General features: G+C 33.3%; 1 protein-coding gene across 5 annotated transcripts in view; it reads left to right on the top strand.

Moving 5' to 3' along the window:
• TLL1 (tolloid like 1) overlaps window positions 1-20,252 on the top strand; it is a 253,162-nt gene that overhangs the window by 155,236 nt on the left and 77,674 nt on the right. For all 5 annotated transcript variants that reach the window (XR_014264165.1, XR_014264166.1, XM_082463627.1 and 2 more), the window contains exons 8-9: window positions 2,432-2,556; window positions 10,790-10,905. Coding sequence is in view for 3 of the 5 variants with exons in the window: in XM_082463627.1 (XP_082319753.1) it covers window positions 2,432-2,556; window positions 10,790-10,905 (241 nt within the window). In the remaining 2 variants the exon portion in view is untranslated. The remainder of the gene's footprint in view (window positions 1-2,431; window positions 2,557-10,789; window positions 10,906-20,252) is intronic.

The raw sequence follows: 20,252 nt of genomic DNA, 5'->3' as shown, positions 1-20,252 counted from the left end.
GTTTTATGAAAAGCACAGTTAATTCACTCTTCTAATGTAGGTAAAACAAATGAAGATTAGTAAGTGACCCCATCTATGGTCTGTCTGAAAGAATGTTCAGGAAGAGCCTACATTGCTTAATGGCCTGGTTGTGGAAGGAGAGAATTGTTAACTTTCTGACCACAAAGAAAGATCAAAAGGATGGGTGACTGACACCCATACAAATGGAAGGCAGATTACCTCCATAGATTAAATGAGCCAAAATTCATCATTCTATCACCTGAGTTTGAATATATCTTCTCCAAGATGTCCTTGACCTTTTAAAATTGAATCTTTTTTTTTTTGAAAACTGGAAAACACAAAATTTTTCGAAGACTATGCTGTGGTTTTTTTTAGAAATAGGAATAGAAAATAGTGAATACTTCATTAGTACTGAAGTACTGCAGAAGTTGTAACACTTCACTAATTTGGACTTACCTACTTAATGTATCTGTTGATTTGTGCAGCAAAGTTGAAGAATAACTTTTCTCGGTGCTACCCTATAGTTCAACTTCCCCTTCAGTTGCACTGGCCTAGCTGGAGTTGTGTTTTATTAAGTGTGTGCAAGCTCTCACTTTTGATGATCATTAGTTCCCCTTCCCTACCTTCATCTCAGGTAGTATACATATGGAATTTTGTAGAGACTTAGATTTGGTTTTAAAAGAGTTCCAGTATCTATTTGAGTTATCTGGGTTTTATCTAAAGATCACCACTCCTACCTAGAAGCTAGGGAGGTTAGTCATAAATTACTTATAGATCATGTCATACCTCTGTTTACCATCATCCACATATTAAGAGTTTTCCTCAGGTTAAAAGTTAAACTTTGACACTCAAACAAAGCATCCTCCCATCTCAGGGTTGCTGTATTTCTTAAAGTTCTTTCTCTCTGTGACTCTCTACTCCCAGTTACCCACATTTACCTCGCCTTCACTTCCTTGATGTTTGGCTAAAATGTCAACTTCCAAGTGAGCTTTACTTGGATCACTCTATTTAAAAGCTATCCCATCAGTGGATAATCAATATCCATCTTCTCTTCTTTATTTTTCTCCAAAGTATCTGTCACTATCTCAGTTATCAATCTTTGTTAAAGACTTTCTCCCTCCATTAGAATGTGAGAATCTTAAGGGAAGGAATTTTTGTTTCTTTTATTTACTGCTATAAATCCAGGTCTGTAGGTCTATAACAATGCTCAGTAAATTTTTTTTTTTTCTTTTTTTTTTTTTTTGGCCATGCCGCGTGGCATGCAGGATCTTAGTTCCCTGACCAGGGATCAAACCTATGCCCCCTGCAGTGGAAGTGTGGAGTCCTAACCACTGGACCACCAGGGAATTCCCAGTAAATATTTCTTAAAGGAAGAAAAAGTAGAGCTAAAATGTTGTTCTTTTAACCTGCAGTTTAAATACAATTTTTCATTTAAAAATTTTGGAAAGAAGCTGTTCCATCATTCATCCCAGTTTCAAAGTTGTTTTTTTTTTTTAAATAATTGTATTTCTTAATTTAAAATACTTTTATAAAAAGTGTCTCTTTTTATACAATCCATCCTCACCATTTGGAATAGTCTCCCAATCCATTTAACTTTTAAGCTCAGTTACTTTATTTAGAGCTACAAATGTTAATATTCATTGCAAAATTAGACTGTATCTTTAGTTTACTGTATTCAGAAGTTTTAGTCATGCATAGCAAGTTTGTATCACAACCTTGGTTGTGAAAAAGCTCAGTATCTGTAGCTTAGCATTATTAGTGCATTGCTTAGTTGTTTTTTTTTTTTACTTATAAATTTTACCATGAAGTTTTTACACTATATGTATATGTGTGTTTGTATTTATGTGTGTGTGACAAAATTATTTTGCTTTAAACTTCCTAAAATTTGACACTCTTTGTTTTTCCTCGTTCTTGTAACATATACTGTAATAATTTGACTTCAAAAAATACTTAGGTTAAATTAGTAGTTTAATTTAAAAATATTAACATACTTGTTTTGTTTGACTTTTACACGTTTAGTAATCTAAAAAATATTTATTATAAGCTGTTCTTAAGAAAATAGATCGCTATGAGGAAGAATTGTTTGACAACTTGGTAATTTAATTGTTTTTAGATCTTGAGCTACCAAAACAAGAACCATAGTGTACTTGATAGGGACTATATAGAATTTTAGATTTTAAAAAACAAATAATATACATTTTTAAGGAAAAAGTAAATGCCATCACTGACTTTATATTAGCCATACACATTTAGCACACAATTTTCTTCTACTTTGATGAAGGTGTTTTGAAAGTCTGACACACTCTTTAAATCTTAACACTGATATATTTCTCCTTTGATTGGTTTGAGTTTGGAAAAAAAACATATTTGTAAGGAATATATGTGTCTTAATTTGGTGACTTATGTGTGACTTGCTTCTGATCTTTTTCAGGGGGATGTTTCTGGATACCATTCTCCCCTCACGTGATGATAATGGCATACGTCCAGCAATTGGTCAGCGAACCCGTTTAAGCAAAGGAGATATTGCACAGGCAAGAAAGCTGTACAGATGTCCAGGTATTGCACCACCCAAACTCAGAAGCATAGTTGTGCCTGATAGTGCTCTTACAGATAAATAAGCCACAATTTACTCAACTGTTTACTTGTCTCTTTTCATGCTGGCATGTGACTGACATATTCAGTTCAAAGTTGCTAATCATAAAATGAAATAGGAGAGAACTCTGGAACACCCATTGGTATAATTAAAAACAAATTGCTAGAGATCATATTTCAAGAACAGGGATAGTAAGCTTTATTTCTTTTAATTTAATGAGTAAAAGAGAAAAAAATGTTGTTTTATAGTTGTTATTAAATGGTTGCATGATTTCATAGTCAAATTAAGAGCTTCCTTGTCAACATAAAAAGAATATCCTTTATTTTAACTTCAGAATTGAGTCCTGAATGATCTTTTCTTCCAAATATCATCATTAACAGTATATAAATTTAAATTCAATTAAGTGGAATTTATAACTTTGTTGCAAAAAATAAGTTCTAACCATGTTTCTAGTGAACTACTAAATGTTTGCTATTAAAGTTGTGAAAAAAGATTAAAGGAAGGTCTTAATAACAATGTTCCAAGGGAACACTAATGCCTTACTGGTCCAGGAAAGAAAAGATTCTGCTTCCAAACTGGAAATACTTATTACTCTATGCACCTCCTATATACTCAAAATGCTTGAAATAGCTTATATCAAAGATACATGCTTAACTTTGCTTAACACAGCTTTTCCCAAATTTTTTTGTTTATGGAAACTAATACCTATGGAATTCACTTTTTGTTCCAGATACTAAGATCACAAGTGGTAAAATAACTATAAAAGTTTTAACTGGCTGCTATTCTAATAATTTGTGCAGACATTCAGAGATAAGATGGGTATATTAATCATTGAAGTTTTACATAGGTTTTGTTTAAATTTTATTTATATATATATTTAACTATTGGGAAGTTATATTAACTAAGTTTACTGTGATTATTGGTACCAGTCCAGGAAACTTTCTTTGTAGGGTACAAGAGAGGGCTAGCTGATTCATTCACAAATGTAATATTTGCTCATTAACATATAGAAACATCTACATGGGGCAGAGAATGGTCTTCATCTTCCCTTTATCCCGGTAATCAGCAGTCTGCTTGTGAAAGAGATCCTCTCTGAGGTGTGTGAGTGGTGGTGCATCTTCTTCTCTTCATAAATGATTCATTTGTTGTCTTGTTCTCTCTCTTTTTGGGGGCCTTCTTTTTCTTGTGACTCTCATTTTCTAAATGTATTCTTCTCTACTTGGATCTAATTTTAGGATTACTTTCCTTTTTAATTTCTAAACTCCTGAAACTGAACTCTTCTTCTAATACAGTCTCTGGTCTTTATTTGCATTTTCTCTTAATATAGTTTTTCTGTAGTCCCATGAACTTTTGGCTTATAACTACCTCATACTTATGCCAACTGTCAAACGTAATAGTCTCTCAGTAAATCTTCTTTAATTAAATGTCAAGTAACATAATAAAACTAGGAAAAAATAAAGTAAATTAATATCTAAAAATAAAGGAGCTTCTGAGGATTAGAGTGTTCATAATTATATAAAAGTGTATGTGTATTCACACATGAACCCACATACAATCTATGTTTACAAATTTAAAAGTGTTGTTACACATACAGTATATGTACAGGATATCCACGTCTATGGATGCACATCTGTGTGGTTGTAGGGATGGAAGACCAGTTTCAGTGTTCATGGAATTCGAATACCAGAAACGTTTTAAACACTCATACATTAAATTTACTTTTTAATTAATATGAGGTTCTTTTTAGTTACCTAAAATATTAATCTCTTTAATTCCTTATATAATGCTCTGAGATTCCAGCCAGAATACCCTTGATATATGTGCTTATGTACAATTCTTGACTAAAATATATTGCCAACATGCAAAAAGAATTTAGCCATTTTCCCACTTATTCATGGACCCATTTATTCTTCTCCCATAAAACATTCCTTAGTTCAGTTGATGGTACCACACATAGATCTTCCCAAGCCAGAACCTGGAGGGCATTCTTACTTCCTTCCTCCTTTCGCCTCACTTCCCACAACTAGTCAGTCCTGCTGCCTTCTTGGTATTTACCTCATGTTCTTGAAGTGAATCCCCTATTCTAGGGATCCTCTTCTTTTGTCTGGATTGCTACAATGTTTCCTAAGTAAGCTCTTCCCTCCATCCTTACATTTCTTTAGTTCTCTGGCCACACTGCTGTTCAAGTGACTTTTCAATATGCAAATCTTACTCTGCTTATACTAGGATAAAGGCTGATTTCCTTCTCAATGTCTCTTTCAAGATTTTCCCCTGTCTCTTCCCCCAGCCTCTTCTCTAGGTATTTCCCTTACAGCCTAGTTTCTCACCTCTACTTCATTCAGCCCCTGACACTACAGTATGCTTGCCTCTTGCTTCTTCCTCCAGCCAGAAAACTCTTAACTGCCTCCTGGCTAAATCCTAACTCATATTCAGAATTTGACTCCTATGTAACCTCCTACTTAAAAACTCGCTGGTCTCCCAGGATTCCCATGCTGATAAATGCTTTATTTGGTTCTGGCCTTATGTCTTACTCCTATAATCATCAATTCACTTGTCATTTCCCACATTAGAGTATAATTAGAGTATAATCTTTAGGATTGGAGTTAGGCTTTTTCCTCAGGGTATTCTGAATCAGATATAAGTTAGATGCTCAATAAGTTGTTGTATGAATGAAATAGTTGCTTTAATATGGGAAAAGTACTGCACCAGATATTATGGCCACAGAGAAGAAAGCACAGATTATACACACAAATAGCCAATCATCTGTGGGATTATACAGACAATATTACTTGTTGAGGAAGTAAATCTCATCAGTAAAGGATGCTAAAGCAGTTCTGAGAGGGGTGCCTAAACTGAGCTGCACCCTGGAATGAGGAAGGCTTCTTGGAGTTGGTTTGTGCTTCATCTTCAAAGATGATTCAAACTTGGCTAGGGAGTTACTATTGAAATAGATTTTAAAATATTTCAGTAATTAATCTCACCATTATGGCTCAGATGACTTGGGATTTCTTTTAACATTCCTTATCTTAAAATAATTTTAAATCTAAATTTTATTTATTACAAATAAAAGTTTAAGGGAGCCATGGATGTATGAAAAAGTTAATTAGGTAGTGCTAAGTTGATTAGATATAGTTTTATTTCTTCCCCTACTCTAGAGTTCATCAAGATTTTGGGGAAAGAGATTTATATAATACATTATTGTCTGTTTTATTTAGAGTTAGTAAAATTGTAAAGTGTTCTTATAAAAAAATGGAAAAAGGATTCTCAATCTTTGATATTTGGTAGATGTTGTAGACATTTGCTTGGGAAAATATCTGTAGATGTAAATACAATCAGCAGTAAATTTAACCATATTGTTAATAACACAAGAATTTGTAATAATTTCTCAGCCACACACAATCCAAGTAGCATTTATACAATTCAAACACAATTTTCTATCTTGGAAGAGGTAAGTTACACTAGAATCATGTGATGCAAAAGTGAGATGGATCATAGAATAAAGAACTTTTTATTATTAACTATTTTTTAACTTTGGCAAAACACATAACATTAGACCTGTCCTATTAACAAACTTCTAATTGCACAATACAGTACTGTTAACTATATACACATTGCTTTACAGCAGATCTCTAGAACTTTTCCAGCTCGCATGACTGAAACTGAAACTCTATACCTATTGAACAGCAGCTCCCTGTTCCTGTCCTCCCAAACTCTGGCAACCACCATTTTACTTTCCACCTCTTTGAGTCTGACTACTTTAGAAACCTCCTGCAGTATTTGTCCTTCTGTGTGTGACTGGCTTATTGCACTTAGAATAGTGTCCTCAGGGTTCATCCATGTTGTTAGCACATGACAGATTTCTTTCTGTTTTAAGGCTGAATAATATTCCATTGTATGTATATACCACATTTTCTTTATTCATTCATCCAGTGATGGACATTTAGTTTGTTTCTATCTCTTGGCTACTCTGAATAATGCGTCAATGAATATGTGAGTGTATGTATTTCTTCAAGATTCTGTTTTCAGTTCTTTTGCATCAATATCCAGAAGTAGAGTTGCTGGATAATTTGGTAGTTCTATTTATAATTTCTGAGGAAACTCATACTGTTTTCCACAGTGACTGCACCATTTTACTTTCCTACCAACAGTTAAAGTGGTTCCAATTTCTCCACATCCTCACCAACACTTGTTATTTCCTGTTTTTTGATAATGGCCATCTTAACAGGTGTGAGGTGATATCTCATTGTGGTTTTGATTTGCATTCCCCTGATGATTAGTGATGTTGAGCATTTTTTTCATGTATCTATTGGCCGTTTGTATGTCTTCTTTGAACTGTCTATTCAAGTCCTTTGCCCATTTTAAAATTTGGTTATTTGGGGTTTGTTGTTCTTTGTTTGCTTTTTTGCTATTGAATTGTAAGAGTTCCTTATATATTTTGGTTATATATTTGGTTACTAAGATGCATGATTTGCATATGTTTTCTTCCATTCCAAAGATTGCTTTTCACTCTATTGATTGTTTCCTTCACTGCACAGAAGCTTTTTAGATTGATGTAGTCCCCCTTGTCTATTTTAGCTTTTAAAGCCTGTACTTTTAGTGTCAATATCTGAGCAATCATTGCCAAGATCACAGTTATGGAACTTTTCACATATGTTTTTTCTTCTAGGAATTTTACAATTTTGGGTCTTCCTTTTAACTCTTTAATCCACTTTGAGTTGATTTTTGTGTATAATGAAAGAAAAGGGTCCAATTTTATTCTTTTGTATGTGTATATCTAATTTCCCCAACACCATTTATGGAAGAGACTATCCTTTCCGTGTTGTACAGTCTTGGCACCCTTGTTGAAGATCCCAGTTTACTGTTTAGGTGTGGGTTTATTTTTGGCTCTTTATTCTGTCCCATTGGTCTATAAGTCTCTCTTATGCCGGTACCATACTCTTAATTACTGTAGATTTGTAATATGTTTTGAAGTCAAGAAGTGTGAGGCTTCCAGCTTTGTTCTTTTTTCCCAAGGTTGTTTTGGCTATTTAGGGTTTGTGGTTCTATATGAATTTTAAGCACTTTTCCCCATTTCTGCAAAAAACACCACTGGGAATTTGATAGGGATTGCACTGAATCTGTAGATTGCTTTGGGTAGTAAGGATATCATTTTAACAATATTAAGTCTTCCAATCCATGAACACATTTTTTTGTCTCCCTAAATTTCTTTCAGCAATGTTTTGTAGTTTTCACCTTACATGTCTTTTGCCTTATTGGTTAAGTTTATTCCTAAATATTTTATTCTTTTTGGTGTTCTTATAAATAAGGTTGTTTTCTTAATTTCCTTTTCATATTGTTTGTTGTTAGTTTATGCAACTGATTTTGTGTGTTGATTTTGTATTCTGCAGTTTTGTTGAGTATTTTTTATTACTTCTAACAGTATTTTTTTTGGTCTGTGGAATCTTTATAATTTTGTACATACAAGATCATGTCATCTGCCTAGAGAGATAGAAGTTTAACTTCTGAATTATGTTTCATTTTAGAGTAATTTTGATTAGGAGAGTGATAATAATTTGCCTTTGTATATTTCTTTATGCCTTTTTGCTCTTAAATAAGACTGCATTTTCGAGCTCAAAGATACATTCTAACAATTAAGCGCACAGTCTTCCTACCTGTGTCAGAGGTATCTAAGGGTTAGAAAGAGATCTTTGGGCATCACAATACTTGACTCCTACAACACAACTTTATGAAGTACATATTAATAAGATAGCCACTTTACAGAAGAGAAAACTGAAGTTGAAGCTTTTGAGACTTGCTTGTATGACATAATTAACAAGGGGTAATGCCATGACTCAACTTCTCTTTTCTCATCCACATAGCTTTCTGAGTAAATGGACAGACTATGTATTTAACTTAGTAGTACCATCTTTTCCTTGTTAATTTTCCTTTAGTTCTTTTAATATTAAAGTTTTTTTTATATATCTTCACATGAATCAACAAATGGCCAGGAAAGTTGATGAAATTTTCTGAAATAGTGATCATGTAGCCTGGGACAGCCACACTTATTGAGGAAAATGCACAAATGATTACCACAACTTGACAATATGTGTTTGTACTTCTTGAATTATAAGCAGGTGCTATATAATAGATTTATTTAATTTTTGAATTATATTCTGTTTTTTTACATTTTAGAGAGTTTTTATCTTTTTTATCAGAACCGTAGTGTTTGTTTACATTTGTGAGTCAAATATATTTAATTTTTTAAATTCCACTTTAGGAAATCCAGTACCAGCATTCTATGTGGCTTAGTGGAGTTTTCAATTATTTCAGAATTTATTTCTAAACTACTGTAAATTGCAGCCTTTTTTCATTGAAACCCACTCAATTCCCAAATGACTATTCAGCATCTAAACTGATCCTAGTTAGAAGCACATTGTCTGCATTAATAAATCTTAACAAATTTTCCTTTTTCTAAGGGATCTTGTAATGTCACATTTACCAGTATCCTTAGATGATTCTTGGAAAGTGCTGATTATATATTTTTTACCTTGAGCATTTTTTTTTGTTTCATTCTGAAATTGCTTTTATCTGCCTATTCATCAGAATAAGCATGGCTTGCTCTTACTTTAAATTTATTTTGTTGTGCAAACATAATATCTGTGTTTCTAAATAAATATTTATATCTTATCAGACTGTTTTTACAGCTCTATTTTATGTTTTCAAGGCCATCATCTTTGTTTCTTCATTTAAATCAAGATATGCAGACCATTTATAATTTATTGATTTGATGAGACAAGAGTTCACTTGCTGGGAGCTATGGTTCTATAATATGGTAGTATATCAGTTTTTATTTCAGTCCCTTCAGAGGGAAGGAGCTGTTCTTTCAAATTGTTGAGTGAAGGTTATAAACATGTTTATATAAATCTTTATATAAACTGGCTGCAGTATAGGAATTATTCTTGAATTAAGGATACTTAAAGCAGCCTAGGTTCATGTGGCTCATACCATGTCTTGCAAAAACAACAAGAAAATCCATTATAGAATGCTTCTAACTACAAACCTTGGCTGAAACAGAGTTAATTATGCTCTGTTCTTGCCTTTGTTGAAATGGCCTATAGATATCAATCACACAGATCTTGAAGCTGTGTAACTGATTATTATTTGCTATTTCAGATGACTGGTAATCACTTCCAAGAAATTAGAAAGGCTTAGTAAGAGGAAAATATAATTGCTTTTCCAGTAATTTCTACTTATGATTGACAGAAAACAGAGAATAAATAAATGTCTACATCTTATTTGAAAATTTGAATCTTCGATGATTTTTTTTTTTAAGTTTGTTTCCACTTTTTTTATATTTTATTTAGTTATTTTTGGCCGCATCGTGTCTTTGTTGCAGCACGTGGGCTTTCTCTAGCTGTGGCCAGTGGGGGCTACTCTTCAGTGCAGTGTGTGGACTTCTCATTGCGTTGGCTTCTCTAGTTGCAGAGCACGGGCTCTAGGTGCACAGGCTTCCGTAGTTGTGGCACACGGGCTTAGTTGCTCTGTGGCATGTGGGATCTTCCCGGACCAGGGCTCGAACCTGTGCCCTCTGCATTGGCAGGCGGATTCTTAACCAGTGCACCACCAGAGAAGCCCTTCCATGATGTTTTTATCTTTCAATTTTTTTCCAGTTTATTTTGAAAAATATTTTCGTTGTGTGTGACATTTTGGCACCTCTTATTGATTATTATTCATTATTATTTAAGATTTCTTTTTTCAACTTTGATATGGTATTCATTATTAAAATTAACCTCACTCTACACCAAATATACTAATGGAATGTTTCGTGTGGTCCCAGAGCCACATCAACTAGGTATCCACTGGCCTGAAGCTGAATATGGGTGACGTATAAGTTGGCTACTGGCTCCTTGAGAATGAATGAGAAAGGTTTCCATGAGGAAGAACTTTGTGGTTCTTCAGGTTATTTATCTCATAATCTTGTTATATGGTTAGCTATAGTAATCCGATTAAGTATACTGAAATTCTAGTAAGAAAGACGTAAAGAGAAATTACTTAGAAAGGAAAAGTGTTTTATAAAATACAAATATATATTCTTGTCTAACAAACACCAAAAGACTGGAGATTTTATTTATGAGGCCAATGTTTTTCATAAAAATTAGAGAATAATCTTATCTTTTTCATCTTTTAAGAAAATCAAACTTTTTTTTTTTCTTTCAGCATGTGGAGAAACCCTACAAGAATCCAATGGCAACCTTTCCTCCCCAGGATTTCCAAATGGCTACCCATCTTATACACACTGCATCTGGAGAGTTTCTGTGACCCCAGGAGAGAAGGTAGTTTATCCTATCAAGAGTTCTCCTTTAATCTCAGATGCAAAGGTTCATTTTCTTTCAAATATAATTTACTTTGTTTTTTATTCTTGTTTGATTAGTAAAATACCTCAGAAATTTTATAACGGAAATTACTCAAACTCCAGGAATTTTTTGAAAGATGTAATTTTAAAAGAAATGGTAAATGGTCTAAAAGGGTTGACATAATACAAATTATGTACTCAGACACACTGAAATTAAAAGTCAGTATCAGATGGATAACTAGAAAAATCCCACACATTTTAAAATTGAGAAATACACATTAAATATTCAATTCATTCAAGAAGATATTGTGATAAAATTAGAAATTATTTTCAATTATAACAAAAATACTGAGAATACCAAACCTGTAAGATGCACCTAAAGCAGTACTTAGAAGGAAATTCACAGACCTAAATGCTCATATTAGGAAATAAGAAATACCCAAAACTAATGAGATTGACATTCACATAAAGAGACTAGAAAAAGAGCAATAAAATAAATGACAAAGTACATAAAGGAGGAAGTAATAAATAAAAGATAAAGTTGAAAATATCATGGTATTGTACAAAGTGTGGACAAAGTTGGTACTTGAAACAATTTAGAAAAATAGAGAAATGGGTGAAAAGAGATCAAGAAAAAAAAAGAATAACAGAGAAAGCACAATTAGCTAATATTTAGAATAAAAAGATTATTATAACCATAGATACTTTAGGCACCAAAAGAACATTTTGAACATTATGCCAATAACTTTAAAATTGTAAATGAAATGGGCAAATTACTACAAAATATTACTTACTAAGTTCTTATTTGAGAAGAAATAAAAAGCTTGAATGCTCCTATAACCACTAAAGAAATCAAATTACTATTTTATTGAATTATTAGTCAAAATTTTTTCAACAATGAAATCCAAGCTCAGATGGCTTCATCAGTGAGTTCTACACAACAACCAAATAAGAATTAAGTATAATCTTATATAAAGTCTTCCAGGGAATAAAATAAAAGATACCCTCTCCTATTTATATGGCTAGCAAAACCTTGATAGCCATCCTGATGACAAGAACAGTGTAAGAAAGGAAAATTTTAACCCAGACTCACACTTGAATATGTATGTAAAATCCTCCCCACATTAGCAAACCAAATGCAAATATATATGCCTGTGTATGTATGTATCTATCTATCTGTCAATCTGTAAATATATAAATAATATATAATATATATATATTTCAAGGGCAGATATATGCATGGATATGTGTATATATGTATGATATATTATGTATATATGTTTGTGTGTATATGTATATGTAAATATATACAAGCACCATTAGACGAGTATCACAATTAAATCAAGAAAAATAATCTATTAATGATTTAACAACAACAGCAAAGCCTGAGCAAACTAGGAATAGAAGAGTATTAATCTTATAAAGAGAAGCAACAAAAATTAGTGCAAATACCATTATCATTAGGGTAATTCTGAAAGTATTTCCTTTGAGATAGGTAAAAAACCAAGTATGTCCACCAGTCCTCTTCTTTTTTTAACATTTTGGTGGAAATAGTAGCATGTTAAGGCAAGAAAACGAAATTACACATGTAAGAATTAAAAAGGAAGACATAAAATTCCTTTTATCATATTGTTTGTTTGGTTATAGAATTTAAAATTATTAAGAAGTGAAATGAATAAATCTATTAATTTCTGGATTCTGTCTGGAATGCTAACCTTAAAAGTCTTCCCAGACCAAGATTGTAATGATATCAATTTTTGTTTTTTACTAGTTATTAAATGATTTTTGTCCTTCGCCTTTGACTAATTCATCTGGAATGACTCATATACACTTTGAGTTTTGGTGGAAAAGCAAATGTAGTTAAGAAAGTTTCAACTCCCTGAAAATTGAGTGTTGTTACGAGTATCATGGGTATGGAGTTGTCCAGGATGTTGCAATACTCAAAATGAAAACTAAATGAAACTCTTGCGTAACATAAACAGATTTTATACATAAAAAGTTACAACTGACTTGTAATACATGAACACATACATAATTCTTTATAGAGTTATTTTTAAGCATTATGAGTCTATGTTGTAATATAGTTATAGGTGTTGATCAATTTCTGTTTAGATCCTTTGAATAAGCCCCTGAAAACATATTATGAAAATCATTAAAGAGGTACTGAAGAGCAAGATATAAAAGATGATAAAGCTTCAGAGAAAGTTTAAAATTGTACATGATTTTTTTTTTCAGTTTTTCTTAGTTTTTTAAAAACATTTTTATTGGAATCAAGTTGATTTACTTGTGTTAGTTTCAAGTGTATAGCAAAGTGAATCAGTTTTACATATACATATGTCCACTCTTTTTTAGATTCTGTTCGCATATAGGCCATTACAGAGTATTGAGTAGAGTTCCCTGTGCTATAGAGTAGGCCCTTTTTAGTTATCTATTTTATATATAGTAATGTGTGTATGTCAATCCCAATCTCCCACTTTATCCCTTCCCCCCCCCTTACCCCCTGGTAACCATAAGTTTGTTTTCTACATCTGTAACTCTATTTATGTTTTGTAGATGTTCATTTGTACTATTTTTTAAGATTCTACATATAAGTTATATCATATGACATTTGTCTTTCTCTGTCTGACTTATTTCACTCAATATGACAATCTCTAGATCCATCCATGTTGCTGCAATATACATGAGTTTTTAAAGTAAAGCATTGTAGAATATGGAAAGTTTTGGCACAAGATTAATCAAATTAAATCAGTTTGTAAGAGCAAAATAATACCTGGAAAAAAAGTTTCTCCTATCTAACTGCAGTACCCATACCATCAGCATTCAAAGTTTATTCAGTTTTCTTGTATCTAGGATTACTAATAAAATGGTATTTTCCAAAATGTTGCAAATAGGAAAAAATAAACAAATCTATCATTTTTTTCTCCTATTTTTTTAATATTGTGTACAATTATGAGCAAATAAATTTATTGTTATAAGTGGCCAATGAACAATATTAACGCATTTTTTTATTCTTATATTTTTATTATTTTCTTTCAATATTTAAGTTCATTCTGCTCTTCTTTTATATTTTATTGAAGTATTGTTGATTTACAGTTTTATATTAGTTTCAGGTGTACAGCATAGTGATTCAGTATTTTTACAGATTATACTCCATTAAAATTATTACAAGATAATGGCTATAGTTATCTGTGCTGTACAATATATCCTTTTTGCTTACTTATTTTATACATAGTAGTTTTTATCTTTTATTCCCATGCCCCTGATTTGTCCCTCCTCCTCTACCTCTCCCTTCTGGTAACTACAAGTTTGTTTTCTATATCTGTGAGTCTGTTTCTGTTTTGTATATACATTCATTTGTATTATATTTTAGAATCCACATATAAGTGATTTCATACAGTATCTGTCTTTATCCATCTGACTTTGTTTCACTAAGCATAATATTCTCTGGATCCATCCATGTTGCTGCAAATGGCAGGATTTCATTCTTTTTATGGTTAATATTGCTATATACAAAGGAATGTGTATATATATATATATATATATATATATATATATATATATATATATATATATATATATATATATATGGCATATCTTCTATATCCATTCATCTGTAGATTGACACTTGGGTGCTTCCATATCTTGGCTATTGTAAATAGAGCTGCTGTGAACGTTGGGGTGCATGTATCCTTTTGAATTAGTGTTGTCATTTTTTCCAGATATATACCCAGGGATCAAATTGCTGGATCATATGATAGTTCAATTTTTAGTTTTTTGAGGAACCTCCATACTGTTTTCTAGAGTGGCTGCATCAATTTACTTTCCCACCAATAGTGTAGGAGGGTTCTCTTTTCTCCACATCCTCTCCAACATTTGCTATTTGTAGAATTTTTGATTATAGCCATTCTGACAGGTGTGAGGTGATATCCCCTTGTGGTTTTGATTTGCATTTCTCTAATAATTAGCCATATTGAGCATCTCTTCATGTGCCTGTTGGCCATCTGTATCTCTTTTTGGAGAAATGTCTGTCAGAAGATTCTTTCCAGTTTTTTATTGGATTGCCTTTTTTTAATATTGAGTTGTATGAGCTGATTATGTATTTTGGATATTAAACCCTTGTCAGTCATAACATTTGCAAACATTTTCTCCCATTCAGTAAGTTGTCTTTTTGTTTTGTTGATGGTTTCCTTTCCTGTGCAAAAACTTTTAAGTTTAATTAGGTCCCATTTGTTTATTTTTGCTCTTATTTCTTTTGCCTTAGGAGACAGATCAAAAAAATATTGCTACTATTTATGTCAAAGAGTGCTCTGCCTATGTTCTCTTCTAGGATTTTTATGGTTTCTGGTCTTTCATTTAGGTTTTTAATACATTTTGAGTTTTTTTTTTTTTAACATCTTTATTGGAGTATAATTGCTTTACAATGGTGTGTTAGTTTCTGCTTTATAACAAAGTGAATCAGTTATACATATACATATGTTCCCATATCTCTTCCCTCTTGCATCTCCCTCCCTCTCACCTTTCCTATCCCACCCCTCTAGGTTGTCACAAAGCACAGAGCTGATCTCACTGTGCTATGCGGTTGCTTCCCACTAGCTACCTGTTTTACGTTTGGTAGTGTATATATGTCCATGCCACTCTTTCACTTTGTCACATCTTGCCCTTCCCCCTCCCCATATCCTCAAATCCATTCTCTAGTAGGTCTGTGTCTTTATTCCCGTCTTGCCACTAGGTTCTTCATGACCTTTTTTTTTTTTTTCCCTTAGATTCCATATATATATGTGTTAGCACACTGTATTTGTTTTTCTCTTTCTGACTTACTTCACTCTGTATGACAGACTCTAACTCTATCCACCTCACTACAAATAACACAATTTCGTTTCTTTTTATGGCTGAGTAATATTCCATTGTATATATGTGCCACATATTCTCTATCCATTCATCCGATGATGGACACTTAGGTTGCTTCCATGTCCTGGCTATTGTAAATAGAACTGCAATGAACATTTTGGTACATGACTCTTTTTGAATTATGGTTTTCTCAGGGTATATGCCCAGTAGTGGGATTGCTGGGTCATCTGGTAGTTCTAATTTTAGTTTTTTAAGGAACCTCCATACTGTTCTCCATAGTGGCTGTATCAATTTACATTCTCACCAACAGTGCAAGAGGGTTCCCTTTTCTCCACACCCTCTCCAGCATTTATTGTTTGTAGATTTTTTGATGATGGCCATTCTGACCGGTGTGAGAGGATATCTCATTATAGTCTTGATTTGCATTTCTCTAATGATTAATGATGTTGAGCATTCTTTCATGTGTTTGTTGGCAATCTGTATATCTTCTTTGGAGAAATGTCTATTTAGGTCTTCTGTCCATTTTTGGATTGAGTTGTTTGTTTTTTTGTTATTGAGCTGCATGCATTGTTTGTAAATTTTGGAGATTAATCTTTTATCGGTTGCTTCATTTGGAAATATTTTCTCTCATTCTGAGGGTTGTCTTTTGGTCTTGTTTATGGTTTCCTTTGCTGTGCAAAAGCTTTTAAGTTTCATTAGGTCCCATTTGTTTATTTGTGTTTTTATTTCCATTTCTCTAGGAGGTGGATCAAAAAGGATCTTGCTGTGATTTATGTCATAGAGTGTTCTGCCTATGTTTTCCTCTAAGAGTTGGATGGTGTCTGGCCTTACATTTAGGTCTTTAATCCATTTTGAGTTTATTTTTGTGTATGGTGTTAGGGAGTGTTCTAATTTCATTCTTTTACATGTACCTGTCCAGTTTTCCCAGCACCACTTATTGAAGAGGTTGTCTTTTCTCCACTTTATATGCTTGCCTCCTTTATCAAAGATAAAGTGACCATATGTGCATGGGTTTATCTCTGGGCTTTCTATCCTGTTCCATTGATCTATGTTTCTGTTTCTGTGCCAGTACCATACTGTCTTGATTACTGTAGCTTTGTAGTATAGCCTGAAGTCAGGGAGCCTGATCCCTCCAGCTCCATTTTTCGTTCTCAAGATTGCTTTGGCTATTCGGGGTCTTTTGTGTTTCCATACAAATTGTGAAATTTTTTGTTCTAGTTCTGTGAAAAATGCCAGTGGTAGTTTGATAGGGATTGCATTGAATCTGTAGATTGCTTTGGGTAGTATATTCATTTTCACAATGTTGATGCTTCCAATCCAAGAACATGGCATATCTCTCCATCTATTTGTATCATCTTTAATTTCTTTCATCAGTGTCTTATAATTTTCTGCATAAGGTCATTTGTCTCCTCAGGTAGGTTTATTCCTAGATATTTTATTCTTTTTGTCACAATGGTAAATGGCAGTGTTTTCTTAAATTCACTTTCAGATTTTTCATCATTAGTGTATAGGAATGCCAGAGATTTCTGTGCACTAATTTTGTATCCTGCTACTCTACCAAATTCATTGATTAGCTCTAGTAGTTTTCTGGTAACATCTTTAGGATTCTCTATGTTTAGTACCATGTCATCTGCAAACAGTTACAGCTTCACTTCTTCTTTTCCAATTTAGATTCCTTTATTTCTTTTTCTTCTCTAATTGCTGTCGCTAAAACTTCCAAAACTATGTTGAATAAGAGTGGGCAACCTTGTCTTTTTCCTGATCTTAGTGGAAATGGTTTCAGTTTTTCACCATTGAAGACGATGTTGTCTGTGGGTTTGTCATATATGGCCTTTATTGAGGAAAGGAAGAAAGTTGAGGAAAGTTCCCTCTATGCCTACTTTCTGTAGGGTTTTTATCATAAATGGGTGTTGAATTTTGTCAAAAGCTTTCTCTGCATCTCTTGAGATGATCATATGGTTTTCCTCCTTCAGTTTGTTAATATGGTGTATCATGTTGCTTGATTTGCCTATATTGAAGAATCCTTGCATTCCTGGGATAAACCCCACTTGTCATAGTGTATGATCCTTATAAGGTGCTGTTGGATTCTGTTTGCTAGTATTTTGTTGAGGATTTCTGCATCTATGTTCATCAGTGATACTGACCTGTAGTTTTCTTTCTTTGTGACGTCTTTGTCTGGTTTTGGTATCAGTGTGATGGTGGCCTTGTAGAATGACTTTCGGAATGTTCCTCCATCTGCTATAGTTTGGAAGAGTTGGAGAAGGATAGGTGTTAGCTCTTCTGTAAATGTTTGATAGAATTCGCCTGTGAAGCCATGCAGTCCTGGGCTTTTGTTTGTTGGAAGATTTTGTTTTTAATTTTTATTTATTTATTTATTTTATTTATTTTTGGCTGTGTTGGGTCTTCCTTTCTGTGCAAGGACTTTCTCTAGTTGCGGCGAGCATGGGGCACTCTTCATCGCGGTGCACGGGCCTCTCACCGTCGCAGCCTCTCTTGTTCCAGAGCACAGGCTCCTGACGTGCAGGCTCAGTAGTTGTGGCTCACGGGCCCAGTGGCTCCGTGGCATATGGGATCTTCCTAGACCAGGGCTCGAACTTGTGTCCCCTGCATTTGCAGGCAGATTCTCAACCACTGCGCCATCAGGGAAGCCCTGTTGGAAGATTTTTAATCACAGTTTCTATTTCAGTGCTTGTGATTGGTCTGTTCATATTTTCTGTTTCTGCCTGGTTCAGTCTTGGAAGGTTGTGCATTTCTAAGAATTTGTCCATTTCTTCCAGGTTGTCCATTTTATTGGCATACAATTACTTGTTGTAATCTCTGATGATCCTTTGTATTTCTGCAGTGTCAGTTGTTACTTCTCCTTTTTCATTTCTAATTCTATTGATTTGAGTCTTCTCCCTTTTTTTCTTCATAAGTCTAGCTAATGGTTTATCAATTTTGTTTATCTTCTCAAAGAACCAGCTTTTAGTTTTATTGATCTTTGCTATTGTTTCCTTCATTTCTTTTTCATTTATTTCTGAACTGATCTTTATGATTTCTTTCCTTCTGCTAACTTTGGGGTTCTTTTGTTCTTCTTTCTCTAATTGCTTTAGGTATAAGGTTAGGTTGTTTATTTGAGATGTTTCTTGTTTCTTAAGGTAGGATTGTATTGCTATAAACTTCCCTCTTAGAACTGCTTTTGCTGCATCCCATAGGTTTTGGATCCTCGTGTCTCCATTGTCATTTGTTTCTAGGTATTTTTTGATTTCCCCTTTGATTTCTTCAGTGATCACTTCGTTATTAAGTAGTGTATTGTTTAGCCTCCATGTGTTTGTATTTCTTACAGATTTTTTTCCTGTAATTGATATCTAGTCTCATAGCGTTGTGGTCAGAAAAGATACTTGATATGATTTCAATTTTCATAAATTTACCAAGGCTTGATTTGTGACCCAAGATATGATCTATCCTGGAAAATGTTCCATGAGCACTTGAGAAGAATATCTATTCTGTTGTTTTGGGATGGAATCTCCTATATATATCCATTAAGTCCATCTTGTTTAACATATCATTTAAAGCTTGTGTTTCCTTATTTATTTTCATTTTGGATGATCTGTCCATTGGTGAAAGTGGGGTGTTAAAGTCCCCTACTATGATTGTGTTACTGTCGATTTCCCCTTTTATGGCTGTTAGTATTTGCCTTATGCATTGAGGTGCTCCTATGTTGGGTGCATAAGTATTTACAATTGTTATATCTTCTTCTTGGATTGATCTCTTGATCATTGTTTAGTGTCCTTCTTTGTCTCTTGTAATAGTCTTTGTTTTAAAGTCTATTTTGTCTGATATGAGAATTGCTACTCCAGCTTTCTTTTGATTTCCATTTACAAGCAATATCTTTTTCCATTCCCTCACTTTCAATCTGTATGTGTCCCTAGGTCTGAAGTGGGTCTCTTGTAGACAGCATATATATGGGTCTTAATTTTGTATCCATTCAGCCAGTCTATGTCTTTTGGTTGGAGCATTTAATCCATTTACATTTAAGGTAATTATCGATATGTATGTTCCTATTAACATTTTCTTAACTGCTTTGGGTTTATTATTGTAGGTCTTTTCCTTCTCTTGTGTTTCCGGCCTAGAGAAGTTCCTTTAGCATTTGTTGTAAAGCTGGTTTGGTGGTGCTGAATTCTCTTAGCTTTTGCTTGTCTGTAAAGCTTTTAATTTCTCTGTCAAATCTGAATAAGATTCTTGCTGGGTAGAGTAATCTTAGTTGTACGTTTTTCTCCTTCATCACGTTAAATATGTCAGGCCACTCCCTTCTGGCTTGCAAAGTTTCTGCTGAAAGACCAGCTGTTAACCTTATGGGGATTCCCTTATATGTTATTTGTTGTTTTTCCCTTGCTGCTTTTAATATTAGTTCTTTGTATTTAATTTTTGATAGTTTGATTAATATGTGTCTTGGCATGTTTCTCCTTGGATTTATCCTGTATGGGACTCTCTCTGCTT

Source organism: Balaenoptera physalus (genome assembly GCF_965194825.1).
Source record: "Balaenoptera physalus genome assembly, chromosome: 5".
NCBI classification, from domain to species: Eukaryota; Metazoa; Chordata; class Mammalia; order Artiodactyla; family Balaenopteridae; genus Balaenoptera; species Balaenoptera physalus.
This window is presented reverse-complemented; position numbering and strand designations above follow the sequence as displayed.